The 23,477-nt window shown below is 38.7% G+C and overlaps 1 protein-coding gene across 2 annotated transcripts in view; it reads left to right on the forward strand.

Moving 5' to 3' along the window:
- Positions 1-23,477, forward strand: part of LOC139355625 (CUB and Sushi multiple domains 1) — a 2,038,620-nt gene that overhangs the window by 978,102 nt on the left and 1,037,041 nt on the right. For both annotated transcript variants that reach the window (XM_071067488.1, XM_071067489.1), the window contains exon 5: positions 21,299-21,506. In XM_071067488.1, coding sequence (XP_070923589.1) covers positions 21,299-21,506 — 208 coding nt within the window. The remainder of the gene's footprint in view (positions 1-21,298; positions 21,507-23,477) is intronic.

A 23,477-nucleotide genomic window follows, 5' to 3' on the forward strand; every position in this document is an offset into this window, starting at 1 on the left:
TTATTTTACACGCCACCACTTGGACAGAAATAGTGGGAAAACTACATTTACAACAGGCACATTCATACCCACGTGTGTGTAAATAACTGACAGAGCAGGAGTACCATTATCTCGGACAAACTGACACTTTAAGTTCCAGCTCCGTTTCTAACTTCATGCATTTCAAGGAAATCACTTCTCTTCTAACAGCAAGCAGCCAGAAAGAGCAGACAGTAAAACACAGATAAGATAGCTCAGGCACAGAGGGAATGGGGAATGTCTCTTGGGTAACCACCAAACTTCACACTCATGCAATGGGCCCCAGTAAAACAGTGGGCCCTAATAAGCACATTCCCTTCCCTTTAGGTACATGAAGGTAGGGAAGCTAAAAGCATAGTTGGAGGTATGCCTGCAGCTTTAGGGAGATATATGGGAGCAGACACAAAACTCTCCCTCCCAGATAAGCAAGACAGAGACACAGAAACATTCCGAGACTGTGATAAGCTCTCCTGCCCTGAATCCTTAAAAATTCAGTCTGTAAGAGAGAGTACCTCTGACCTAACTCAGCCAGAAGCCCCTCTTGGGTTTATCTCCAAAATAAACCTGTCTTGGACTGTTGAGCTGCTTTTTGTGTTTCTTTCCTTTTTCTTTAATTCTTGCAGTAACATGGCCTAGTACAGAAATAGGTATCTAGCAATAGTCCAGATACAGTTAATTTCTAGCAAATGGAGTAGCATCTGTCTCAAAGTGATGGAGATTTCAGCTTAGTCACTACAATTGTAGATTTTAAGAAAGAAGTGTGATAATCAGAGTTAAACAGAAAGCAGTCACAAAGTGTCAGACAATGTTTTACATGCCTTACATATGTTCTTGTCATTAACTTTCATGACAAGTCTAGAAGTTATATATTATCATCATCCCTCTGGTTTAGATGAGGAGACTCCATCACAGAGGAATTCAGTGACGTAACTGAAGTCCCATGCTGTTTGTGGGGAAGGCAGAATCTGACCCTGGACACTTTGGCTATGGAGTCCATACTATGGCCCCTGTCACAGGCTGGCTGTTCCCTTCTAACTCATGAGAAAAATAAATATTAAAATAACCTAACTTAGAATTGAGAAACAAATATTGGAACTTGAATTAAACAAGTATTTTCTTCTTGAGAAACATGTGCTTGACCCCTGAACAGTCTGAGTGGGGCAGGGGGTGCTGGTTGCCTGGAGAGACTCCTCTTTTCTCATCAAAGCAGGTGACATGGCTTGTACTAGAGAGAGGGAAGCTGCTGGGCTTCGGCTGCCTCCCCTTCCTCCACCTGCTGCTTGTGCAAGGCAGGTGCAGCTGTGTTGACAGACCTGCAGCCACTCAGGGATTGCAAACTGGGAGAGGACAGGAATCGAGGCAGGAAAGTGCCAAGAGAGAAACGTGATGGCAGCTCCTCAGCATTCTTTGTGGATGCAAATGAATACACATTTCATTTAAGCCAGGCACTGACAAATGGCAAAAGATTGTAATCCCAAAAGGTAGACTCTCAAACATCATAATCCCAAATGTTGAAATCGCAAAAACTCAGAATCCCAAAAATATAATTCTGGAAAAATATTTTTAAATTATGTAGAAGATACGCATTTATTTTTTATAAAGGGTTTATTTCAAAAAAGACATAAAAACACACAAAACACTTTGTAGGATACTTTATGCAGTACAGTAGGCTGTAATAACCAGCTTATTTTTGCAAGCATAAATACCCACACTAGTGACAGTTGTACGAGTATAACAGCTATGAGTGGACAAACCATACTCATGAAGCAGTGAAGCAAAATGCAGCATGTATAAATGCATGCCACTATAGTTGCCAATTGTGTGCAACCGGCTTTATGATTGGAGTCATCAGAAATACCATGATGAGCAACCTAAGTCCTTTGATCAATTGAAAACCATGATGGATCACCACCAGATAAAGAGTCACCCAAACAGCTGAGATTGCCAGAAATTTTATCTTTCCCAAATGCAGATGTACAAAGAGGACATCTCTTCATTTATTCAGGAAGCTTCAACCTTTGTACCATATGCACGCACAATGCTGAGGCACAAAGTCAATGCTGTGACCACACAAGTTTTGGAGTCAAATTTGAAAAAAAATTCTTAAAACTAATGAGGACTCTCTGATAGTTTCTACACAATTTAGAATTAGAAATGAGGTGGCAGCCAGGTGGTTCATGCCTGTAATTCCAGCTCTTTGGGAGACTGAGACAGACAGGCGGATCATCTGACGTTGGGAGTTGGAGACCAGGCTGACCAACATGGAGAAACCCCATCTCTACTAAAAATACAAAATTAGCTGGGAATGGTGGTGCATGCCTGTAATGCCAGGTACTCAGGAAGGCTGAGGCAGGAGAATCGCTTGAACTTGGGAGGCAGAGGTTGTGGTGAGCCAAGATCGCACCATTGCACTCCAGCCTGGGCAACAAGAGTGAAACTCGGTCTAAAACAAACAAACAAACAAAAAACAGAAATGATATGGCATTTGATATTAGAAATGATGAGAAGATGAATTACATAGCCTTGAATTGTGAAAAAATAGTGCTGACAATTTAAAATAGTGGACAATCTTTAAAAAAGAAATCTAGAAGGAAGTTTCAACATACGCAAAAGTGTATTGCAGGGGTAGATATGGACAATTGCATGGAGATCATCCACCAAGGCCGACTGAACTCCACAGTCACTAAGTACATTCTGAAGTCTTGCCTCCGCGTGAATATCTGCGTTTGTTCTTTTAGGACATGGCTCTCCCTTCTGAAAGTCTTCTGTGATTTCCGTTATTGTGATTTCAGGGTTTTAGACATTAGGGATTTTGACTTTAAGGAGTTTCATCTTTTGAGATTTCAACAATCGGGATTATGGCATTTGGGATTGTGTTTTTCAGGATTGTGAACCATACCCAACTAAAATCGCCGTTCTTGGTCTTTGACAGACATGACTTCCAGCAACCTCATGGATGTTAAACAAAACACTACAAAACAAAACAACAACAACAACAAAACCCAACTCTACACATAAACTTAGGTCAAGAAAACCCTTAAGCTAAGGAGGGCGGTTTGGCTGTAGGGTCTTCCTAACATGTTACTTAAAGGCTAAATCTATTTTGCTGAAGCTCTTGCTTTACAGAGTAGGACAAACCAAACCTGTAGAAGACAAAGCAAAGAGTCGTCTATTTACCCAAATAATTTTCCTCTTCTTTTCTGGGGAAAGGCTTCTTAGGATTGAGGGCTGAGTGAATCTTCATCTTTTCTCCTCTTTCCTTCTCATAGCCCCAGATCCTTCACTAAAACGCTGGACCTCCTTGTCCTACTGGAAGCTTGCACTCTTGGGCTGAGGTCTGAGACCTGCAGAAGGCTCAGAGACAGGCTCAGTGCAGCTGCAGGGTTGTGCATCTGCTCTGCACCTGCTTGGTCATCTCCGGAAGCCAACTGAGGCAAGAGGAATTTGCAAAATGTTTGAGAGTCAGTTGGTCAGTAGTTTATGATTCCCCATTTATTTTCTATTTCCATCTCCTGGAATCTTTTTAGGTACCTGTGAATTACTAAAGCAGGAAAGCAAAGGGAGTGGAGAGATTGCATGACTAAATGTTTCACTTAGACTAATCTTCTCTGGCAGGTGTTATGTTACGAACTTTTCATGCTTTTATGCAATCCTGTCCAACATGTTTTATATTAACTTTTATATGATCCCATCCCCAAATTTCGTGGTAAATATTAATGGGCAGATTTTCCAGATACATAATCAAATTCTCTGGAGCTTAGCTGTCATGTCCAAGGCTGAAAGACAGTGGCTGCTAAAGCCAGCTCTGACTTGGTGCTTTTCTACACTTCCCTCCAGCTGCAACCTTCTTTGAGGCAGCCGAAGAGACATTTTGTTGTTTATTGCCATTTGTTTGTTTCTGTTTTGCTTGGAAGCATGATCTGTAAACCACAGAAAACAGCAGCATATGAACCATTATTGGAAACTTAAGCCACTTGCTGAATGAAGTTTCACCCTTGTTTTTGTCTAAACACATACATTTAAGATAAGTATTCACCTAAACATGTCAAAACACATTGTCAGTATTTTGCAAGTTTTAGATAAAATGGGATGTAGCAGCTGTCTTGAGTTTTTTTTTTTTAAAGATTCAAACTGATTTTTATCTATTTTGAGACAGTTGTATTTCTTGGAGAACGAATGATAGTCATTGGGCCAGGATGCCACTAAATAAAGTAGCAGTAGCGGTAGCACTGATAGCTTTAATAAAACGTGCTAAATAATGTATGCCTATTGTTTCATTTAGAGCTATCTGAAGCTGTGGATTTCTTTAATTGTTAAGCCTTACATCATGTGACTGGAAATGGCAATATGTCACTCGCCAGTTCTTTATGAACTGTCAGTCAAGGTTTTTAAATCATAGACATTCTGCTACTAGTAATGAAAAGGCGGGCAAACTAGTAAACACATAGCCAGAGGGGAGGAGAAGGAAGAGAAGTCATGCTTTTTATGGGTGCCTATAAATTCTGTGATATTTAAAACACAGCTGTGTTTTTATCAATTATGTTACAGCAGTAACATTGTAAAATGAATCTTAAATGATCTGTCACCTCAGGACAAGAAATATAAAGTAAGATTGAATGGGACAGTTTTTATATAAGAAACCTAGCTTTAAATTGTTTGAGTGGTTTTAGACAATTTGGTTTTAAGCACTTTCCTTGCATACTTTGCAATAAACAACTCCAGTGTAAATACTATCAAAATTAAAATAAAACTATTCAAAAAAATCATTCTTAGATTGTAGAAAACCTGGTCTACATGGTTTGCATCTTTGCTGTGCTACATTTCCTGCCAAGCACGTTCTTGACATTATCTCATCCCAAACAATCTTGTAACCAGCTTAAAAAATAATCACAAGTGGTTCTGCCCATTATTTTGAGCTTTGTGGGTTACTTTATAGTATTTTTAAGATTCTTTTATTCCATGCAGGTACCGTGTTAGGTTATAGAGCTGTAAAGATGAATGTGTCTGGTGCCAGAATGAATCCATGCCCAGGTAAATGCCCTTCTTTGTGATGGGCAGTACTGTGAAGTGTTTAGCAGTGAGGACTTTGTCATTCTAGCTCTAGCCTCATCACCAGCTGGCATAGCTCAGACAAGCTATTTTCTTGCAAAGCCTCAGGCTCTGAATCTGTTAAGTTGGGCTAATATTACTTTTAGTCTTACAGGACTGATAAAGATTGGATGAGATGATACGGGTGCTCAATACCAATAACTGCTGTTAGGATCACATCGTGGTCCTTGAAGAGTAAGAATGGAAGGGGAACAGAGACCAAAAGAAGCCAACTCAGTGTCTAAAAAGCTTCTCAGAGGCTGAAGTCACAGAACAGAGAACATTTATATTTTCCTTGAGAAGATTAGTGTTAAATCACACACATTTCTATGTTCATTGACATAATTTGATTCTTAGTATTATACAAATTATTTTCTCTCTGTAATGAATGTTTCCCATGTTCACTTCGACACACAATGCCATAATGAGTGTCTCTGTACATATCGCACTGCTTCTGTTGCTTCTGTTGCTTCTGTTAGATTATTTCCTAAGGAAAAAATTCTAGGAATGTTTATGCTATGTACACTTGCTGAATGAATTTCTTATGATATTGCAGTTCACCACAATTAATACAAGTTTTGATACTTGCATTTCTTTTTAATTTGCTGAGGTTGAGGGCATTGAAATGATGCTCAAAAGTTGTTTTCATTGCCTTTGATTTCCAATAGACATCAATATTTTTCCATATGTCTTTTTACTATTTGCGTCTGTTGATTCCTTCTTCCAAGGAACATTTGTTGAGGACCTGCAAAGTATTAGGTACACTTATCAATCAGGGCCAGTAAACATTTTTTGTCAAAGGTCAGATAGCAAATATTTTGTTTTCATGTCATATAGTCTCTGTTTCAGCTACTCTAGTCTGTCATCGCAGAACAAAAGACCCCATAGACACCACCTAAACGAATAGACTGGCTGTGTTTCAGTAAAACCTAGTGTATAAAACCAGATACTGGAATGAATGTAACCCACAAGCTATAGTTTGCCAACATTAGTTCCAGCTGCTGGGGCTACAATATGAACACAACAAAAAAGAATTCCATTCTTTGCAGAAATATTTTAATGGGTGGAGACAGCATAAACAAATGAGAAGCAACAGATAAACTTTGCTGTCTGTCCTTTTGAAATAAGTGTTTGGAAATGCTCTCATTAAGAAGCTGACATGTAATTAAGAGCTATGGTGACCATCTGCCTGGTCACTGCTTGGGCAGGACTGTCCTGGTCTCATCACCTGAGGTCCCATATCCTGGAAACCCCTCTGATAGTGGAAAACCAGAGTATTTGGACCTCTAATGAGGGGGACAGAGTAAGCCCTGTGAGAATATCAGAAACGTGGTTCCGATAGAGGAAACAACCAGGTGTTTGGCCATGAGACAACAGCGTATGGTGAGTGAATGAAGAATAGAGCAACAGGAGTGTGGCCTGAGCAGATGGGATAATTGGAGGGTTGTAGGAGAGACGGTCAGGATATGAGAGGGGAAAGGTCCCAGAGGATCCCAGAGGGTAGGAGTGGGCCCTGTAGATCAGCCTTCGGACTTTAACCTCTATGCTGAGCAGTGTGGGAGCACAATGGGGAGATGCGAGAAGAGAAAGGGCATCGTGTGATATAGCATTTAAGAGGATTACTCTGGCTACTTTATGAGAAAAGAACGTATGCTAAGAAGGGAAAAAATAAGAAAACCTGTTAGCAAATCATTGCAAAATGAAGATGAGGGGTGGTGTTACTTGAGAGAGGATAGCAGCAGAGGAGATTGCAAGACACTTTTGGACTCAGAATGCCATTTAAAGAAAGTGCTGATGGAATTTCCCTACACAGTGGTTGTGCCACATGAGAGACATGGAAGAGTCATGGATGGCACCCTGCGTCTTCTCGGGCAACACTAGAAGAATGGAGTTAGTATTTATTGAGATGGAGAAGACTGCGAGAATTGCAGATTTGAAAATGGAAAGATTGGAAGGATCATTTTAGGGTTAGTAAATCTGGATTGTTATTTAGACATCATATGGAGTTTAAATAGGGAGTTGGATAGAGAAAGCTGGAATTCAGGAGAGATTCATGGAACTGAATGACACTCTGAAAACCATCGACATATAGATGACAAAGTAAGACATGAGGCCTACTGAGGGGAGGAAGGAGGTGGTGAAGGTTGAATAACTATTTACCAGGTGCTGTGTTCGCTACCTGGGTGTAGGGATTATGCATATACCAAACCTCAAAACACAAGATTTATGCAAGTAACAAACCTGCATGCGTACCCCTGAAACAAAAATAAAACTTAAGAATAAAAATTAAAAATAAATTAATCCACACAACTCAAACTGGATGAGATTAACAAGGCAATGAATGAATGTATTTAGGAAGAGAAGAGGTGAAGAGACTGAATCCAGGACACCGTACCAAGAATTGGAAGACGAAATGATACTGGCATGACAACTCAGAAGAACTGGCCAATAAGATTAGAGAAAGCCTGAAGAGTAGTGTCTAAAGAGACGAGTGAGTAGAATGATAAAATCATATACAGTCAGCCCTCCTTGCTGGTGGGTTCTGCATCCACAGGTTCAACCAACGGGGGGATGAAAAATATATATTTTCTAAATCTAGAAAATGTTACATTGTGGCTATGTCTACAATATAACTAGGCATATGATGGCTGCATCTGTACTGACCATGTACTGACTTGTTTCTGCTTGTCATTATTACCTAAACAGTATAACAACCATTTCTGTGACATTTATAGTAGGTGTTATAAATAATCTAGAGATGATTTAGTGTATATGGGAAGATGTGTATAGGTCATATGCAAATAAAATTCCATTTTATATAAGGGAGTTGAGCATTGTGGATCCTGGGACCAATTCCCAATGGATACCAAAGGATGACTGTGCACACATTATTCCTGTGTAATTTTTTTTTGTTTTAATATTGTACTACACTTATATAAGATGTAACCACTGGCAGAAAATGAGAAAAAAGTATGCTGATAACTCGGTACTATTTTGCAAGTTCATGTGACTATCCAATTATTTCAGAGTTTAAAAGTTTAGGCAGTATAGGAATGAAAGGAATTCAAGGATGAGGAAATGGATGAATGTTAAATGTCATTGAGATCTGGAGTGAGATGAATCCTAGGAAGTGACTCTTAGATTTCTGGCCATGGCTGACATATGGGCCTTATGCAGGGAACCCAGGAGGGTAAAACTCTGACTCAAGTGGGTTCAAGAGAGGATGGGACAAGGTTAAGGACTGCAAATATGGACATCTTTGAGACATGTTGCAGCGAAAGGAATTTCAGAAAGTAAGGCTAGAAGGGAATGTGGAATCTAGAAGCAGATATGGAATCAAAAGGGAAGTTTACAACCTTTTCTTGAAGGGGGACAATTGGAGCATGGTTATATGCAGAGAGCAGTTCTCCACTGAAAAGACAAATAGTCGTTTTGAAAGAGAAAAACCTGGAAAAACTTTGACTTAAAAACTTGATCAGAGATGAAAGGTAGAATACAAACAGGTGTACCCACTAAGTAGAAATATTTACAGGAAAGATATTTTATAAGTAGGGATCAAAACTAAAGGTGATAGATTACAAAAATTTCTCTTTCATTGCTTCTATTTTCTTTGTGAAATGGAAACCAAAGTCATCAGGTGGCAGTGAGGATTTGGCAAGAGATGCTGGCAACTTTAGAAGGAAGAAGGCATGAAACAGTCATCCCCCAAAAAGGCAGCAGTGAACAGATGCAGAAAGTGAAGCAGGATTGTTGGGCATTATTATTATGGGCCAATGTAGGATTATGGCCATACATGTAAAGCTAGACCTTTCAGTATGTTTTTGGTTTTGGAATTCCTCCAGCTGCTTTTACCTGCGCGGATATAAAAGTGGACTTGGCCTGGATGGGAACCAAAGGTGTTTTACTCTGATGATGGCAGAGTTATGAGGAATGCAAGGAAGTTCATTAGGCCATGAGCCCTAAGGATGGTAAGACAAGAGATGAGGACATGATCGGGACAAGGAAAGGAAAATGAAGAGGAGGCAGCGTCAGGGAATTCTAGGCCCCATGGGTCAAGGAATTATTAGAGTTTAGGTGTTTGAGTAGGTGACCTGGTATGGAGAGTTGGGGTCTGAGAATGGAATATTCACAACTGCAGGTGTGGAAGATGATCCCTTACTGGCAGTGAGAAGATGGAGGGTGATGATGGGATTGGTGATGGCGTGGCTGAGGTAGAGTTGGGCTGTTGGAAGAGAGGGGAGAATTAACCAAAGAGGTTGTGCTATTCCCAGGATTACCTGTGTTGACATTGAAATGAGCAAGAATTTGGGCAAAGGTAGAGTTGAAGAGGCTGACAGTGGGCCAGAATTTTAAATCTTCATGGAATAGTGGAGTTCACGTAGGCGATTGTAGATGACTACAAGACAGGGGGTACTAGATTCTCATGGCAAGAGACTCAAAGCTGGGCACATGTGGAAGGAAAGAATAAAAGTCACCTAGAAGTAGCCATGAGACGCATGTAGCTGGACATGGGGTCTGCCAGCAGGATTGCTGGGCATGGACTATGGATGTAAAACATTGGCTACTGAGATGACTTCAGAGAAGACATCCGGGTTTCCATCAGAGGAGGAAGGGAAGGAAAATACGTCAGAAGTAATTGAAATGTAGGAAGTTTTGCTTATAATTGACTTTCAGTTTTCAAGGAAGTAATAGAAGACATTCAGGAGCATAGGAAGAATTATGATTAGGGGTCAGAAAATAAGATGTGTAGATCTTTAAGGGGATGAGATTGGAGGGATAAAGGGTGACCCAGGAGACCAGGGCTTTTTGCAGGGACTGTTGTAAGGGAAGACAAAGGATGTACAAGAGTACCCTCTTAATGGCCTCGGCATGAAGTAAGTGGGGTTGACTCTATGAGAACAGGAGGGAGGGGGATGGAGCAGGAATGGTCTGTGTCTCTGGGTTTCTTTCATTCTGTCCCCTGGAGGAGTGAGCACCTGTGGAGGTAGCCACATCCTGACCACCAGCCCTTTGTGGCCCTTCCTTCCTAAATAACACCTCCTAGTATTACAAACTATTATATTGTATATGTGGGTGTATTTCTTATTTCTTTCCTGGATATTTCCCCATGCAATTGTAAAAATTGAGATGGAATTATACATCCAATTGTATACCCTGCATTTTATAAATTTAACATCATAACTTAGAAATTCACTGAAGGAATGTTATAAATGCTTGGTAAACACATTTGATGATCCTATGGTTTGAATGTATCATAGTATATTTAATGATTTATCTGCTGTTGAATATTTAGATTATTTCAATTTTTCTTTTTGATAAGCATGGCAATTTGCCTCTAACTAATGTTTTATTCTGTGTTTTAAATTATGTCCATAAGGTAGATTTCTAGCAACATTTATGCCTACGAAAGGGGCATAAAACTTTTAGAGTTGAGAAATACACTTTTCTTAAAAGTCTGAAATTCCTTGGGAGGAAATAGAAATCAGTTCATTCTGATTTACACTTACATTTAGAATTATTTTCCCCACTTACAGAAATAAGTAGATTCAAATGCATCTTTCCTTAAGTGCCTAATCTTCTTCTTGGATTAACTCAATGGCATTCAAACATCTTTTAGCTGTACCATCTTTTCTTCAAATGCAAAATTTTATGATAACTCAATAAAGGAAACAGACTTTTAAAAATAATTGCTCTGATGGAAATTCGGTATGGGCACCAGACCTACCCACTGACTATTTTGCTGTTTGTAAACATTAACTCTTTGACATGGAAGTCATAGAAGCACAATTTAGAACATACTGAATCATGTGTTGTGTGCTAACTTTAACAATCAAATATTTATCTGTAACTTTCAACGATAACTTCAATTTTTGTTCTGCATCATGTGTAAACAAGAGAGGGCTGAAATTTTAAATAGCATTTATTTAATTATATCACCACATTTCAGATTCCAAATAAAAAATTATAAATATGTAACACTATTATATTAGTGTCTGAAAACTTTGATATATTTTAATGCTTATTAATATCCATGGAATAAAATGAGCTTCCATTATATTAATATATTACCTAAAAATTGAACAGAATAATTGTGTTTGTTTTAATAATTACATATTTTAATACATTTTATATGTTATATGTGGTTTTTAAGTTAATGATGGAACTTGAACTAATTTTTCCAGCTGCCCTGCAGCTTGCTCATATTTGTCCTTTAAAAAAGTTTTGCTGTAACTTTTTTGTTTTCTCTGCCTGCCTTGACTTCATTTCATGCAGCTCTGGTGAGTTTAAAAACAAAGAAAAAACCTCTGGGACTTGTGGTTTTCCTGCTTGCTGAAAACAAAGCAAAAACACAGTAATAAACCCCCTATGGATTGCTACAATTATGAAACGTTCTTCTTGGTAATTAATTTTTATCTGAAATTTCACTCTACTAAGAGTTCTTGAGGCAGTTCTTACAGATTATTTTTTAAAAAAGTCATTCTTAAGAAAGCCACATAACTCTATAACTAAATTAACGTTTCTTCTTCTGTTCTAAGAGAGGATATGGTTTGATGCCACGCATAGCCCCCTAAATACATTTTGTCATAGTCCCAACATTTGCTAAAGACAACTGAATAGAGGCTTGTTTGCAACTGATATAACTATAGGAAAGCCAGAGTCATTCACTTTTCATTCACTGCATGAAAAAAAAAAAAAAAAAAAAAAAAAAGAGGAAGAAAATACTTCCTATCAGGCTGCCTCCTAGAAACAGGTGCACACATGCAAGAACAGGCTCATAAAGCTTGCATTCCATTGCTTTGCAGTCAGCAAGCACGGAGAGGTAAAGTATACAGGACGGAGAGGCGGGAAGTACTCTAAGTGAGTGCAGTTTTAAATATGGTGGTCAGAGAAGGTAGGCAGGAAAGTGGCTTGTGAAGGGCTCTGAAGTCAGCCCGGGAGATGCACTTCTCAGGCAGGGTGGTCAGTGCAAAGGCCTTGGGGCAGGAACATAGGTGCCCTGGCCCAGGAAGCACCGTGGCTAGACCCAGTGAGGAAACGAGGAAATGGGAGCCAGGGAAGAGAGGAGCCAAAGGAGGTAGAGGATGAGGAACAGGAGAAGCCAAGGTTCCAGCTCACGTAATGCCTTTCAGGGCCTGCTTTGGTTTTATTTTGAGTGGTGATTTGAGTAGTTCACAGCTTTGAACAGGAAGTATACAGAAGGCATGTTTTATGAAAGTGGGCATCAATGCTTGATTTTACTGAGAAATAGTAAAAGGCGTGGCCGGGCGCGGTGGCTCACGCCTGTAATCACAGCTCTTTGGGAGGCCGAGGCAGGCGGATCATGAGGTCAAGAGATTGAGACCATCCTGACCAACATGGTAAAATCCCGTCTCTACTAAAAAAATATAAAAAATTAGCCGGGCGCGGTGGCAGGTGCGTGTAGTCCCAGCTACTCTGGAGTCTGAGGCAGGAGAATGGCGGGAACCCGGGAGGCGGAGCTTGCAGTGAGCTGAGATCCGGCCACTGCACTCCAGCCTGGGCGACAGAGCGAGACTCCGCCTCAAAAAAAAAAAAAAAAAAAAAAAGATATACTTACTCAAAGTCCTGGGTTCTCTCGCTCACAAAAGAAATATGAATGGCGATATAAGATATAAGCCATGATAACTAGTGGTGAGTTACTTCTCGTTCCAGTCTGGACTTCATTTTATACAAAACAGATATGGTGACATTGCCATCTGCACGTGCAGATTAAAAGGAAGAGGACAGAAACTGTGCTGTTCCCTCTCTCGTTTTACCCACGGATTTGACAAAGGGAAGGATCAATTCTAAATAAAACTAATATCCCAAGAATATTACCTTTATTTATTTATTTATTGAGGCAGGGCCTCACTCTGTCACTCAGGCTGAGTGCAGTGGGGTGATCTGGGCTCACGGCAACCTCCGCCTTCCAGGTTCAAGCGATTCTCTGGCCTCAGCCTCCCAAGTAGCTGGAATTATAGGCATAGACCACCACACCCAGCTATTTTTTGTATTTTTAGTAGAGACGGCGTTTCACCATGTTGGCCAGGCTGGTCTCGAACTGCTGACCTCAGGTGATCCATCCATCTCAGCCTCCCAAATGCTTTTCATTTTTTTGTTTATTCCAGAGTCATGATCCTCTTGGTGAATGAGACTTACTCCTGCACACAAACTCGGTATATTTCTACCCTGGAATTCTCAGCAACTGCATGAGAATGTCATGGGGGAACTTGCAGTACATAAAGCATCTGTGGTTGATATGTGAATATCAAGTCTCCTCTGGGCCATGGCTCTTTCTGTTCCATCTGTTGGGAATGCTCTTCCTGTAGCTCATTCCTTGAATAGTTCCTTTTCTTCAAATCTGGCCTAAATATTGTATTTTCAGAAAACCCTTCCCTGCTCATTCTAGTAGAGAATTAGTTTTCATATGTATTGAATGAATAAATTAATTAACATAAATGCATGGTTCTGCAAAGTCCAGTTCTAAGCCAATTCCCAGTGATTTTGGCAGCTGGCTCCTGTTCACGGGGACCAGGGAATTAAGAGACCGTGCTTATGCTAGCAGTCCTGGGTCTGTTAACACAAAGTGCAAGTGAGATTTTGACACTGTTCATTCTCATGTTAATGTTTGCTTGTATACAATAACTCACTTCCAAATATTTAGCGGGAACAAATCAAATGAGGGAGTCCTGAAAATTCTTCTGTTGTTTGAAGTGGGAATAAAGCACTAAACATGGTATCCATGGGAGACACCGTATGTTCTCTCAATTGTGAGTGAATTAATGACTGCAAACCTTACAATCCCATGTGGAATGTCCTTACACAATACAAGACAATTCAGAAAACAATCAAAGAATGAGCCAATTCGTTGAGAAAAGCAAATGTCTCACCATATGATTTGAAACTGGAGATAATTAAGTGTTCGTTGTCAGCCACCACATTGAGACAATGGCCCTACAAAGCACTTTGTCTGTATCTATCTGGTTGCAGAGGGTGTGACCACCCGGCCACATGTCTCTATTCAAGGAGTCAGACCTGCCGCTACATTATGTTTTCTGCAGTTACAGTGAATGTTTATAGGTTTGAAACTTCTTTTATTATTTTATTTTATTTTCTATAAGTTATTGGGGTGTAGGTGGTATTTGGTTACATAAGTAAGTTCTTTAGTGGTGATTTGTGAAATGCTGGTGCATCCACCACCTGAGCAGTATACACAGTACCATATATGTTGTCTTTTATCCCTCACCCCCTCCCACTCTTCTCCCCAAGTTCCCAAAGTCCATTATATTATTCTTATGTCTTTGCGTCCTCATAGCTTAGCTCCCACATATCAGTGACAACATACGGTGTTTGGTTTTCCATTCCTGAGTTACTTCACTTAGAATAATAGTCACCAATCTCATCCAGGTCAACTTTGTAACCTAACCAGCTAAATATTTTTAATAAAATAAAAATCTTAAAATCATGCTATGTTAAATAATAGGTAATCATAGAATGTCTAGGTCACCTATATGGTATAGAAAACAATGTATCTAGATCTGTTAACAAAAAATTGAGGAAACAAAAAAAGTAACTACTTAATACACAAATTTATTGAAATCTAAAATATATTGTAGAATGGTAAACTGAAGGAAAGAAGGAAAATCCCAAATAAATGTTTTGTTTATAATAGCAAATTATGTGTTGCTATAAATACTACTTCATTTTTATGTTTTTCTTGTTACTAAATATAACACAAAAATCCGGATATATAATTTAAAAAATTAGGCAATTTTTTTTTTACTATAAAATAGGCTTTCCTTTCAAAAAAAAAAAAGATTCATGGCAGAATTTATTTTGAAACAAAAACAACAAATACATGGTTTGTGGATATACTCTCTCAGAAACACATTATAAAGTTCTACATCTACAATGATTAAGAATTCAAAGGTTTCATTCATTATTCATGAATGTTATTGGGATGTTTTCTAGATGTTAAACTATTTCTTGACAAAACATTGAAGGAGTTTTTAAATCCCTCATAACAATTATATTACTATAATACCACAATTATATTAAAATGTTTGTATTTCTTAGTCTTTTTACTTAAGTTGAAACATACATATGTATACACCTTAATGTAGATCAATTTGTTCTGCTTTTTCACAGAGCAGACATTATACCTTTTTTTCTCTTTTACAGTAGAGTATTTATGCTGATTAATTTTAATTTTATTTAGTTTATCATATATTTTCTGAGTCTCCAAATGTTTCCCAGTTGATGAATTTTTTTTGTTTTCTAAAAATCTGAAAAAAAAAACTCTTGGTAGCTGTGAAATAGGAACAAAAACAAACATTTCATCACACATTTTGGATGTGATTAAACAAAATAGTTCACATAATGACCTTGGTATAGAATATCAGACACCTAAAGTATACTCAGTAAACATCAGACCCCAAATTGGGTAACTCGCCAGGGAATATGAGCCCTCTCATTGTCACTCGTGTGTGTTGGTAAATTGCCTGAAGCACTATATTAATGCATGTTGATATTAGGAACATACAACTATATTAATTTTACTCTTGGTATTTATATATTTTCAAAATTTATCTTTTTAATGTATATTGATATTAGATGGTATTTCAGTATTGTTTGAATGCCTATCATAATAAGAAAGGTTGAAACTTCACCTGTGTTTGTTTTTAAATTTATTTTGGAATTCACTCTTATTTAAATTGCCATTTAAAATCCTTTTTTCCATGTATCTGTTTGTATCAATCTAATCTAATCTAATCTAATCTAATCTAATCTAATCTATCTATCTATCTATCTATCTATCTATCTACCTACCTACCTACCTACCTACCTATCAATCATCTATTTATTGAGACGGAGTCTCGCTCTGTTGCCCAGGCTGGAGTGCAATGGCGCTATCTCAGCTCGCTGCAAGCTCCGCCTCCCGGGTTCACGCCATTCTCCTGCCTCAGCCTCCCGAGTAGCTGGGACTACAGGTGCCGCCATCACGCCCAGCTAATTTTTTGTATTTTTAGTAGAGATGGGGTTTCACTGTGTTAGCCAGGATGGTCTTGATCTCCTGACCTCGTGATCCGCCCACTTCGGCCTCCCACAGTGCTGGGACTACAGGCGCCCAGCATGTATCTTGTTTTTTAAAATACAAATCAAGTAAGTGTAAATAATATTCCCCTGCTATGTTGTTGCAAATATTTTTTTATTGTGTTGTTTTTATTTATATACATTTATTTTGAAAAAATAAACAGGTAGATTGGTTTACTTATAAAGTTATTTTTGCTTCAGTAACTTTCACAATTTCTGTTTAGTTGAGATAGTGCTTAATTTGAGACCATATATTGTATGTTAATGTGACAAGTTACCCATTATTTAATACCTTCAAACATTTTAATTTGTGTAGCAGGTATTTTGTATGAGAGAATTTTTAAGTTGATATTTTAAAAATTTCTATTCAGTTATTCCAATATACTTTAATAATGTCTCTTCACTCATCATTTATGATGTACATTTAATCATATTGGGTCCTTATAACACTCCACACTATAAGGATAATGGTTCCCATTTCTTTCAGCAAAGCCTTTATCTTTTAGTGATATGTTGGAGCAATTTAATATCTTTAGCAGCCAAACTGGAAGATAAATTCACGACTAAATATTATATCAAAAATTAAGTAATTAATTTTTCTCGGTCGACATGGGCTTTGAAAACTGTTTCCTCTGTTGCATTATTTATAAAATGGGTCAACATGTAGAGCTGCATAAATCTGAAAGTGAAACAAATTGATTTATTTTTAAAAACGTTTTGCTCATCAAAGATAATAGTTATGTAGCCCTTCTTCAAATGCTATTATGTTTAAAATATTGCTGTTTAGAAAATAAAGCCCCTTCCAAAAATAGTGAAGAAATTAAGAGTTAAAAAGTTTTGTTAGAGAAATTTACAGCACTTTAGCAGGTGCTTTCAAACACAAACACATATACAAACACACGCACACACATGCGCACACACACACGCACCAACACTAATTTTGTCTCATTCTGTACTAAAGATTTTCTGTGATTTAAGCATTTTATCCAATGAGTAGCATTAAGTTTGTTTGTCTTATATACATAATACTCAAGTTATCAATCAGATTATCTTAATATTCTATAGTATTTTATGTGGAGTGCTATACAAAGAATTCTAATACATCTTGCATATATTACTCTGGTGGGATTCTAACTAACTCATTCTGAAATATTCTATGGGCATTAACGTGTTTACTGAAGAAATGCAATAGTGATTGCAGGCTTGGGATTTTTTTTCTCTCTCTGCTACCTTGTTTTTTTCTTCATTTTATTTGACTTTTCTATTTCGCCTTCTTGGTAAAGGAGTAGTTCATGTCACCTACTCCTTTACCAACAAAGTTACCCTTAAATTTCACCGCCTGTCTGCTGCAGTAGATGCTCTGGTCTTACCCGGGTTCAGCGAGCATGGTACTCATGCTGGCCCAATGAAGTATGGGTCTCCCTGATCCACCCGTTCATCAAGGGAAGTTCTAGGAAAACGTAGATACTGTGTCTAAGATCTCAGACTCAGGGGATCCAAATATTAGACACGGGCGTAACATTGGAGTTTATCCAGCTCAACCACTGCCTTTTTTTTTTTTTTTTCTTTTTCTTTCTTTTTTTTTTTTTTTTTTTTTTGAGAGGGAGTCTCGCTCTGTCGCCCAGGCTGGAGTGAGAGGCGCGATCTCGGGTCACTGCAAGCTCCGCCCCCCGGGTTCACGCCATTCTCCTGCCTCAGCCTCCCGAGCAACTGGGACTGCAGGCGCCGCTACCTCGCCCGGCTAGTTTTTGTATTTTTAGTAGAGACGGGGTTTCACCGGGTTAGCCAGGATGGTCTCGATCTCCTGACCTCGTGATCCGCCCGCCTCGGCCTCCCAAAGTGCTGGGATTCCAGGCGTCAGTCACCGCGCCCGGCCGCCGTTTTAAGTAGAAGGAACCTGCATGACGGTGAGGTACCCCCATGTGATCAGGGCTGGTACTCGGGGGTGGGCACCAGCACAGCTCTGTCAGCTGTTAAAATAGCAAAGAACACTCTTGTACCAGTGAACACATATCCCCGAAGCCCTGCACACTCCCGAGGCACCTCCTACAGGTCGTTGGAGCTTCCAGCAGTGGAGAAACCAGGGGGCTAATGGCTGCAGGGTGGGGCCCAGGACTGTGTCCTGGAGCTGTGGCTGGTGTCCCTGTTTGTCTTGGCTGCCTGTAAACACTCTTGTCAGATAGGTTTACGTTCACCTCTGGTCGAGGTTACTGAGATGTTTTCCCAGAAGAATCCAGTGAAGCTGCTTCTTCTATACACTTGTATTCTGTGTTTATTCTATGCCATGCACATAAATAAAACTATTTCAAAGCTTTTTCAAGAATAGACAATGCTTCAGCTCATAGGTTGCCATGACAAAAATTCGTAATCGTTGGATGTCAGTTCCTTTTTTTTTTTTCCCCCCTGTAAAACTTTGAAAAGGGTGATTGTTGGCCAACAAGGTGAATTATTAAGAATCTGTGCAATTTCAGCAATTGGATTTCAGTTAACACATTTCATTAATCTTTCAACCATATCATTTTGGTAACTTGGACTTTGATAACTTTTAATTCCACACATCTATGATATTTTATCTTTTAATGTAATAAAGGTATTAGAACTCTTTTGTTTTGCATCTGTTTCTACATTGAGATGAATTAACTTTTGTATATAATGAATTCAGAGAAAATAAAATCTAAATATTAAATAAAATTATATATTTATACATGAAAAACAATCTGGAAATATGTATTTATGTGTGTGATATGTTTATATAGAGTTATTTAATCAATTATAAAAGTATCTGTCTCTAGTGATCTTGTTTACCTCATCCCTTTATGAAGGGGATGTTTATATTTGGGTTTAAAGAAAAACAACATAGAGTATGTCTCACTTTTAGTTGTTAACCTGATTCACCATTATCCCAACCCAAGTGGCTCAGAGCTGAATTCTGCACGGTGTCTGAATCTCAGTAGTGGCCACTATATTTTTCCTCGTGGCTGGAATATGTGCTTCCTCTTATTTTTATACGGTACTGATTTTTATCTCTATTTTCAAAAATATAGTTTTAATAGGGAAATGTATATTATGATCACATTCCTAGTAGCTGTTCCCAAGAGTGTCATAAAAACTGTGGTGAGCTGGGCGGTTGTGGAGCTGGTTCTCAGATGATCGGGGATGTGTGTGTGCTTGCACAAAGGTGCCCACGGAGAGGAGGGGGCGGGAGAGACATTTAGTCATGGCCACAGGAACTATTTTCACAGTTTTCAAATAGCAGTATATACACAGTTATTTTTATTTGTGTTCAGTTTTACACTTTTAAAAGAAAACAATATCACGATAGCATAATTTTTATAATCCCCACACTTTATTAATTTTAAAATAAATTTGGGATCTCAAAAATGAGTGTCCTGAGATGCCCTGCAAAATATGGGCAGCCCTTTCCACAGTGTCACGTGCTTTGGATGGGTATCACAGACTGACCAACTGTTAAAACACGAGAAAACCTATCCCTCCTCTAGTCTTGATTTCATTGATATTTGAAGGTAGCAATTTTCCTCCAACCGTACCTCTCAAAGACGTCCACTCTAAAGCCATTAGCTTTAGTTGACATAAACAGCATGAGAATGACTAGTGTGTAGACCAGCCTGGCATCCTGTAAGAAGGATGGAAAATGCAATACTCCAAACTCTGGGAACAAAAACAGCGTGCTCTCAACTACCCCTTTGCCCCTGGCATTCTTCTGAGTAAACTGAAGGCAGCTAATTTAAAGGGACCCATATCACCCTCCTACTGTTGCCCACAAGGTGGGTTCTATTTCGACATTTTTGTGAGGCTTAGATCCTGCCAAAATAAAATGAACATCGCTGAAAGATGAAAGAAATTTTGGAACTTGCAACTTGGGAGGAGTTAATAAAAGGAGGTCAGTTCCTCCCACTTTGCTGTAATTTTGGTGGAGAGAGGGTGGGTAGGGTCGAAGATACGCACTTTGTGAGAGCCCAGGCCAGTCACACAAGCTCTGCTTATGGCCAGCTCCCCCCGTCTTGGTAACAGGCTGACTTTTAAATAGCATCCACACTGCCGTGTCAGAATCAATTACTGTTAAATATACATTCTGCAAAGGAAGTATTTGAGGAAAGAAAGAAAAAGAAGAAAAGGAAGAAAGAAATGCGGGAAGGAAGAAATTTTTAAAAACACGCTTTAAAACAAGTTATTTTTGAAAACATGCTTTAAAACAAGTTATTTTAAAATACTTCTCTCATATATATTGTTTATATGTATAATATGGCTATATATAGTATATAAACTATATATGATAATATAGTTTATATGTTATATATAAACTATATATGTATATATAAACTATGTATATAGGTTAATATGTATGTAGTATTTTGTAATAGATAATATAAATGTAACAGGAAACTTTTTTATAGCAAACTTTCCAAGTTCTATTTATCTTCTAACCAATAATTTTTTAAATGTTAGTTTGTATATTAAATGCACTTTTATCTTTACTGGCCTTTCACGTCTCACTTTTCCGAGATACTCAATTTTAAGTTTCATGCAACTATTTTCTACTCAGAACCTTTTTATGAGGTGATGTGCCTCTGTTACTCAATAACTATCTGAAAATTCAAAACCCAAATCTCAAATTTATAGAAAATAAAATTAGGGCAACCATTTCTTTTAAGAGCACAGTATTCTCAAAGCCAGGTATCCATGAATTAATAATAAATGCCCACATGTTTTTAAGCCTCAAAATGTTGCTTACATAGTGTCTGTCATCTTCCAGGTTTCAGAGAAAATCTTTGAAAGTCGTGTTAGGCTGCCTATCAATGTCAGGTATGTGGCAACTACACTTTCCACATTTTAGAAAAGCCACCATTTCCAGCTTTCCCACAATGGCCGTTCAATTAATAATACAATTTAAATTTTAGACTTTAGTCAGCCTTTTCATAGAACTCATTAACATACCAAAAGATTCTTTTTCAGATTGAGTGTCTCAATTTTGGGTTCAGAAAATATTTGTCGCTGATCAAGAAGTGACACATTGTGGACACACTCGTGTATGAAAACCATCCTGAAATGCGATGCTTTCCTTCTGCTTCTGTCCCTGCAGCTGAGGGAGCCTGCGGAGGAACCTTACGTGGGACCAGCAGCTCCATCTCCAGCCCGCACTTCCCTTCAGAGTACGAGAACAACGCAGACTGCACCTGGACCATTCTGGCTGAGCCCGGGGATACCATTGCTCTGGTCTTCACTGACTTTCAGCTGGAAGAAGGATACGATTTCTTAGAGATCAGTGGCACGGAAGCTCCATCCATATGGTAAGTCCCAGGAAGAGATGCCACAAAGGATACAGCTGTGTTTTCCCGGTTTTTCCCCCCAACGGGCTTCAAGAATTGCTTGTCTCTGGACGTTCATGGGCAAGCATGAGTGTTCCTTTTTTTACTTTGCTCTTTCAGCTCTGAAAAAGTTGCCTTTACTGTGACTCATTTCAAAGTTTCTAAGATGTCTGTGTGCTGGTGTTTGGAGCTTGGGAAGTTATCTGTGTGCTTGAGCTTAGAGTGCTCTCATTTTTGGACTCTTTTAAAGCAACGAAGTAAGGCGAGTTAGTTTTGGCTTTGGTCTGGAGCTGTTTCACTGTGAACAGAGATTTTTCGATTGTGTATTCTCTTTTATCTCACGTTACCGAGCATTGACAGACTGCTGCAGATACGTGATTGTGCATTTCTTTTTCTTCTTGAAGACTGTACCACATCCTGCAGCCGCCTATGGGAAGTGCCTGTGGCTACAAGATCCTCAGAGGCAAAACAACTTAACACACCTCCTCGTCCAATATCTGTGCAGAATTAACCACAGGATGGTCAGTTTTCTGGTGTGTGCTCTGGTAGAGACAAAGGAGAACAAGATCTAAGGAAGTACTGCCTATTTAGGGGTGACGGTCGTGGTTGCCAGAACAGTCTTGTTTGTGTCCATAAGTGCAATTGGAGAGACTTAAAAGCACAGTTGTTCAAAGGCTTAATTTCTGTCTCGAATTGAAGTCGTTCGTTGCGTGTTAAACTGTGTTGTTATTTTTGTTATTTAAATTCTGAACACATTAAAACTGCTTCAGTTATCTGTTTTAGATCTTGAAATATGACGGAACAGGAACAGGTATATTGAGACTCAGGTCGACACTGAGGAAATGTTGGCCGTTTATGAGTAGGAAGAGGGGAATATGGAGCGAGGGATAGTGAGCAGGTTGCAGTTTGCATTTCAGTACGAAGGCTAAAGGACAAACGTGTCAAGCATGAAACGTATTGTAAATAGGGCCACCTGCTTTAAACCAATTATTGGAACTGAATTGAATTGCACTTTGTTTTCCAAAGCACAAGGCTCAATACAGAGGATTTCTATTCATGGAGAGGTCCTTTCCTGGTTGATTTTTTTGTGTTTGTGTTATATGTTATTTCAAATAGGAGGGAGGAAGAAACCAAGCAAATTCTACCTAGATTGTCTTTGTTTTCAGTTTTATTCATGCTGAACAAACTTTTAGATTAGCCAGGACCCATCTGCTTAATGTATGTTGTACAATTTTAACTTTAAACACTCAGGAATTTGTTTAAATTATTACCTATCTCACTATGTCTAACATTAGAGTTCATGGAAACAAAAGCTGAGCTGAGAGCTGGGTAACCTAAGTTCTACCACAGGTTTTGCCAAAAGCAATCCTTACGACTTTAGACAAGTCTATTTGTGAAAAGAGAGGGTGTGCTAAAAAAGAAATCTTAAAAATGACTTTATTAAACATCTCTTTAGTGCCTATTCTCTGCTAATCATTTAAAGATATTCAAGTGATCTAACCTCTTTCTAGCTTTAAAATTACATTATTGTGGTTTTCAGAAAATCACTGAAGTATAAAATACACAGGGACTGATTCTCAGAAAATCACTGAGGTATAAAATGCACAGGAACTGATTCTCAGTTTATATGCTTACTGTTGATGGTCTTATTTTTAGGAGAGTCTAGAGGTATTGGGCATTGACTGCACGCCTTGCTGATAAGATGTCAGGTAGGGAGAGAGGTAGAAGCAAGTGAAGCTGATTTGTTAGTGATTCCAGAACCTACGATCAGTGGCAGCTTTTGCCAAACAAACTTAGTTTATGTCAGAAAGTACAGATCATGAGTGTGATGAGAAGCGTGTTCTGTCTGAAAAGTTGACGGGACCACCGTAGCACTTTATGGCAACAACTGATCATCCTTGTCATAGAGAGAATATCAGCTAGCCAGAGAGATTATCACTATCTTCTTGGTGC

This window comes from Macaca nemestrina, chromosome 8 (assembly GCF_043159975.1).
Source record: "Macaca nemestrina isolate mMacNem1 chromosome 8, mMacNem.hap1, whole genome shotgun sequence".
Taxonomy (NCBI): domain Eukaryota; kingdom Metazoa; phylum Chordata; class Mammalia; order Primates; family Cercopithecidae; genus Macaca; species Macaca nemestrina.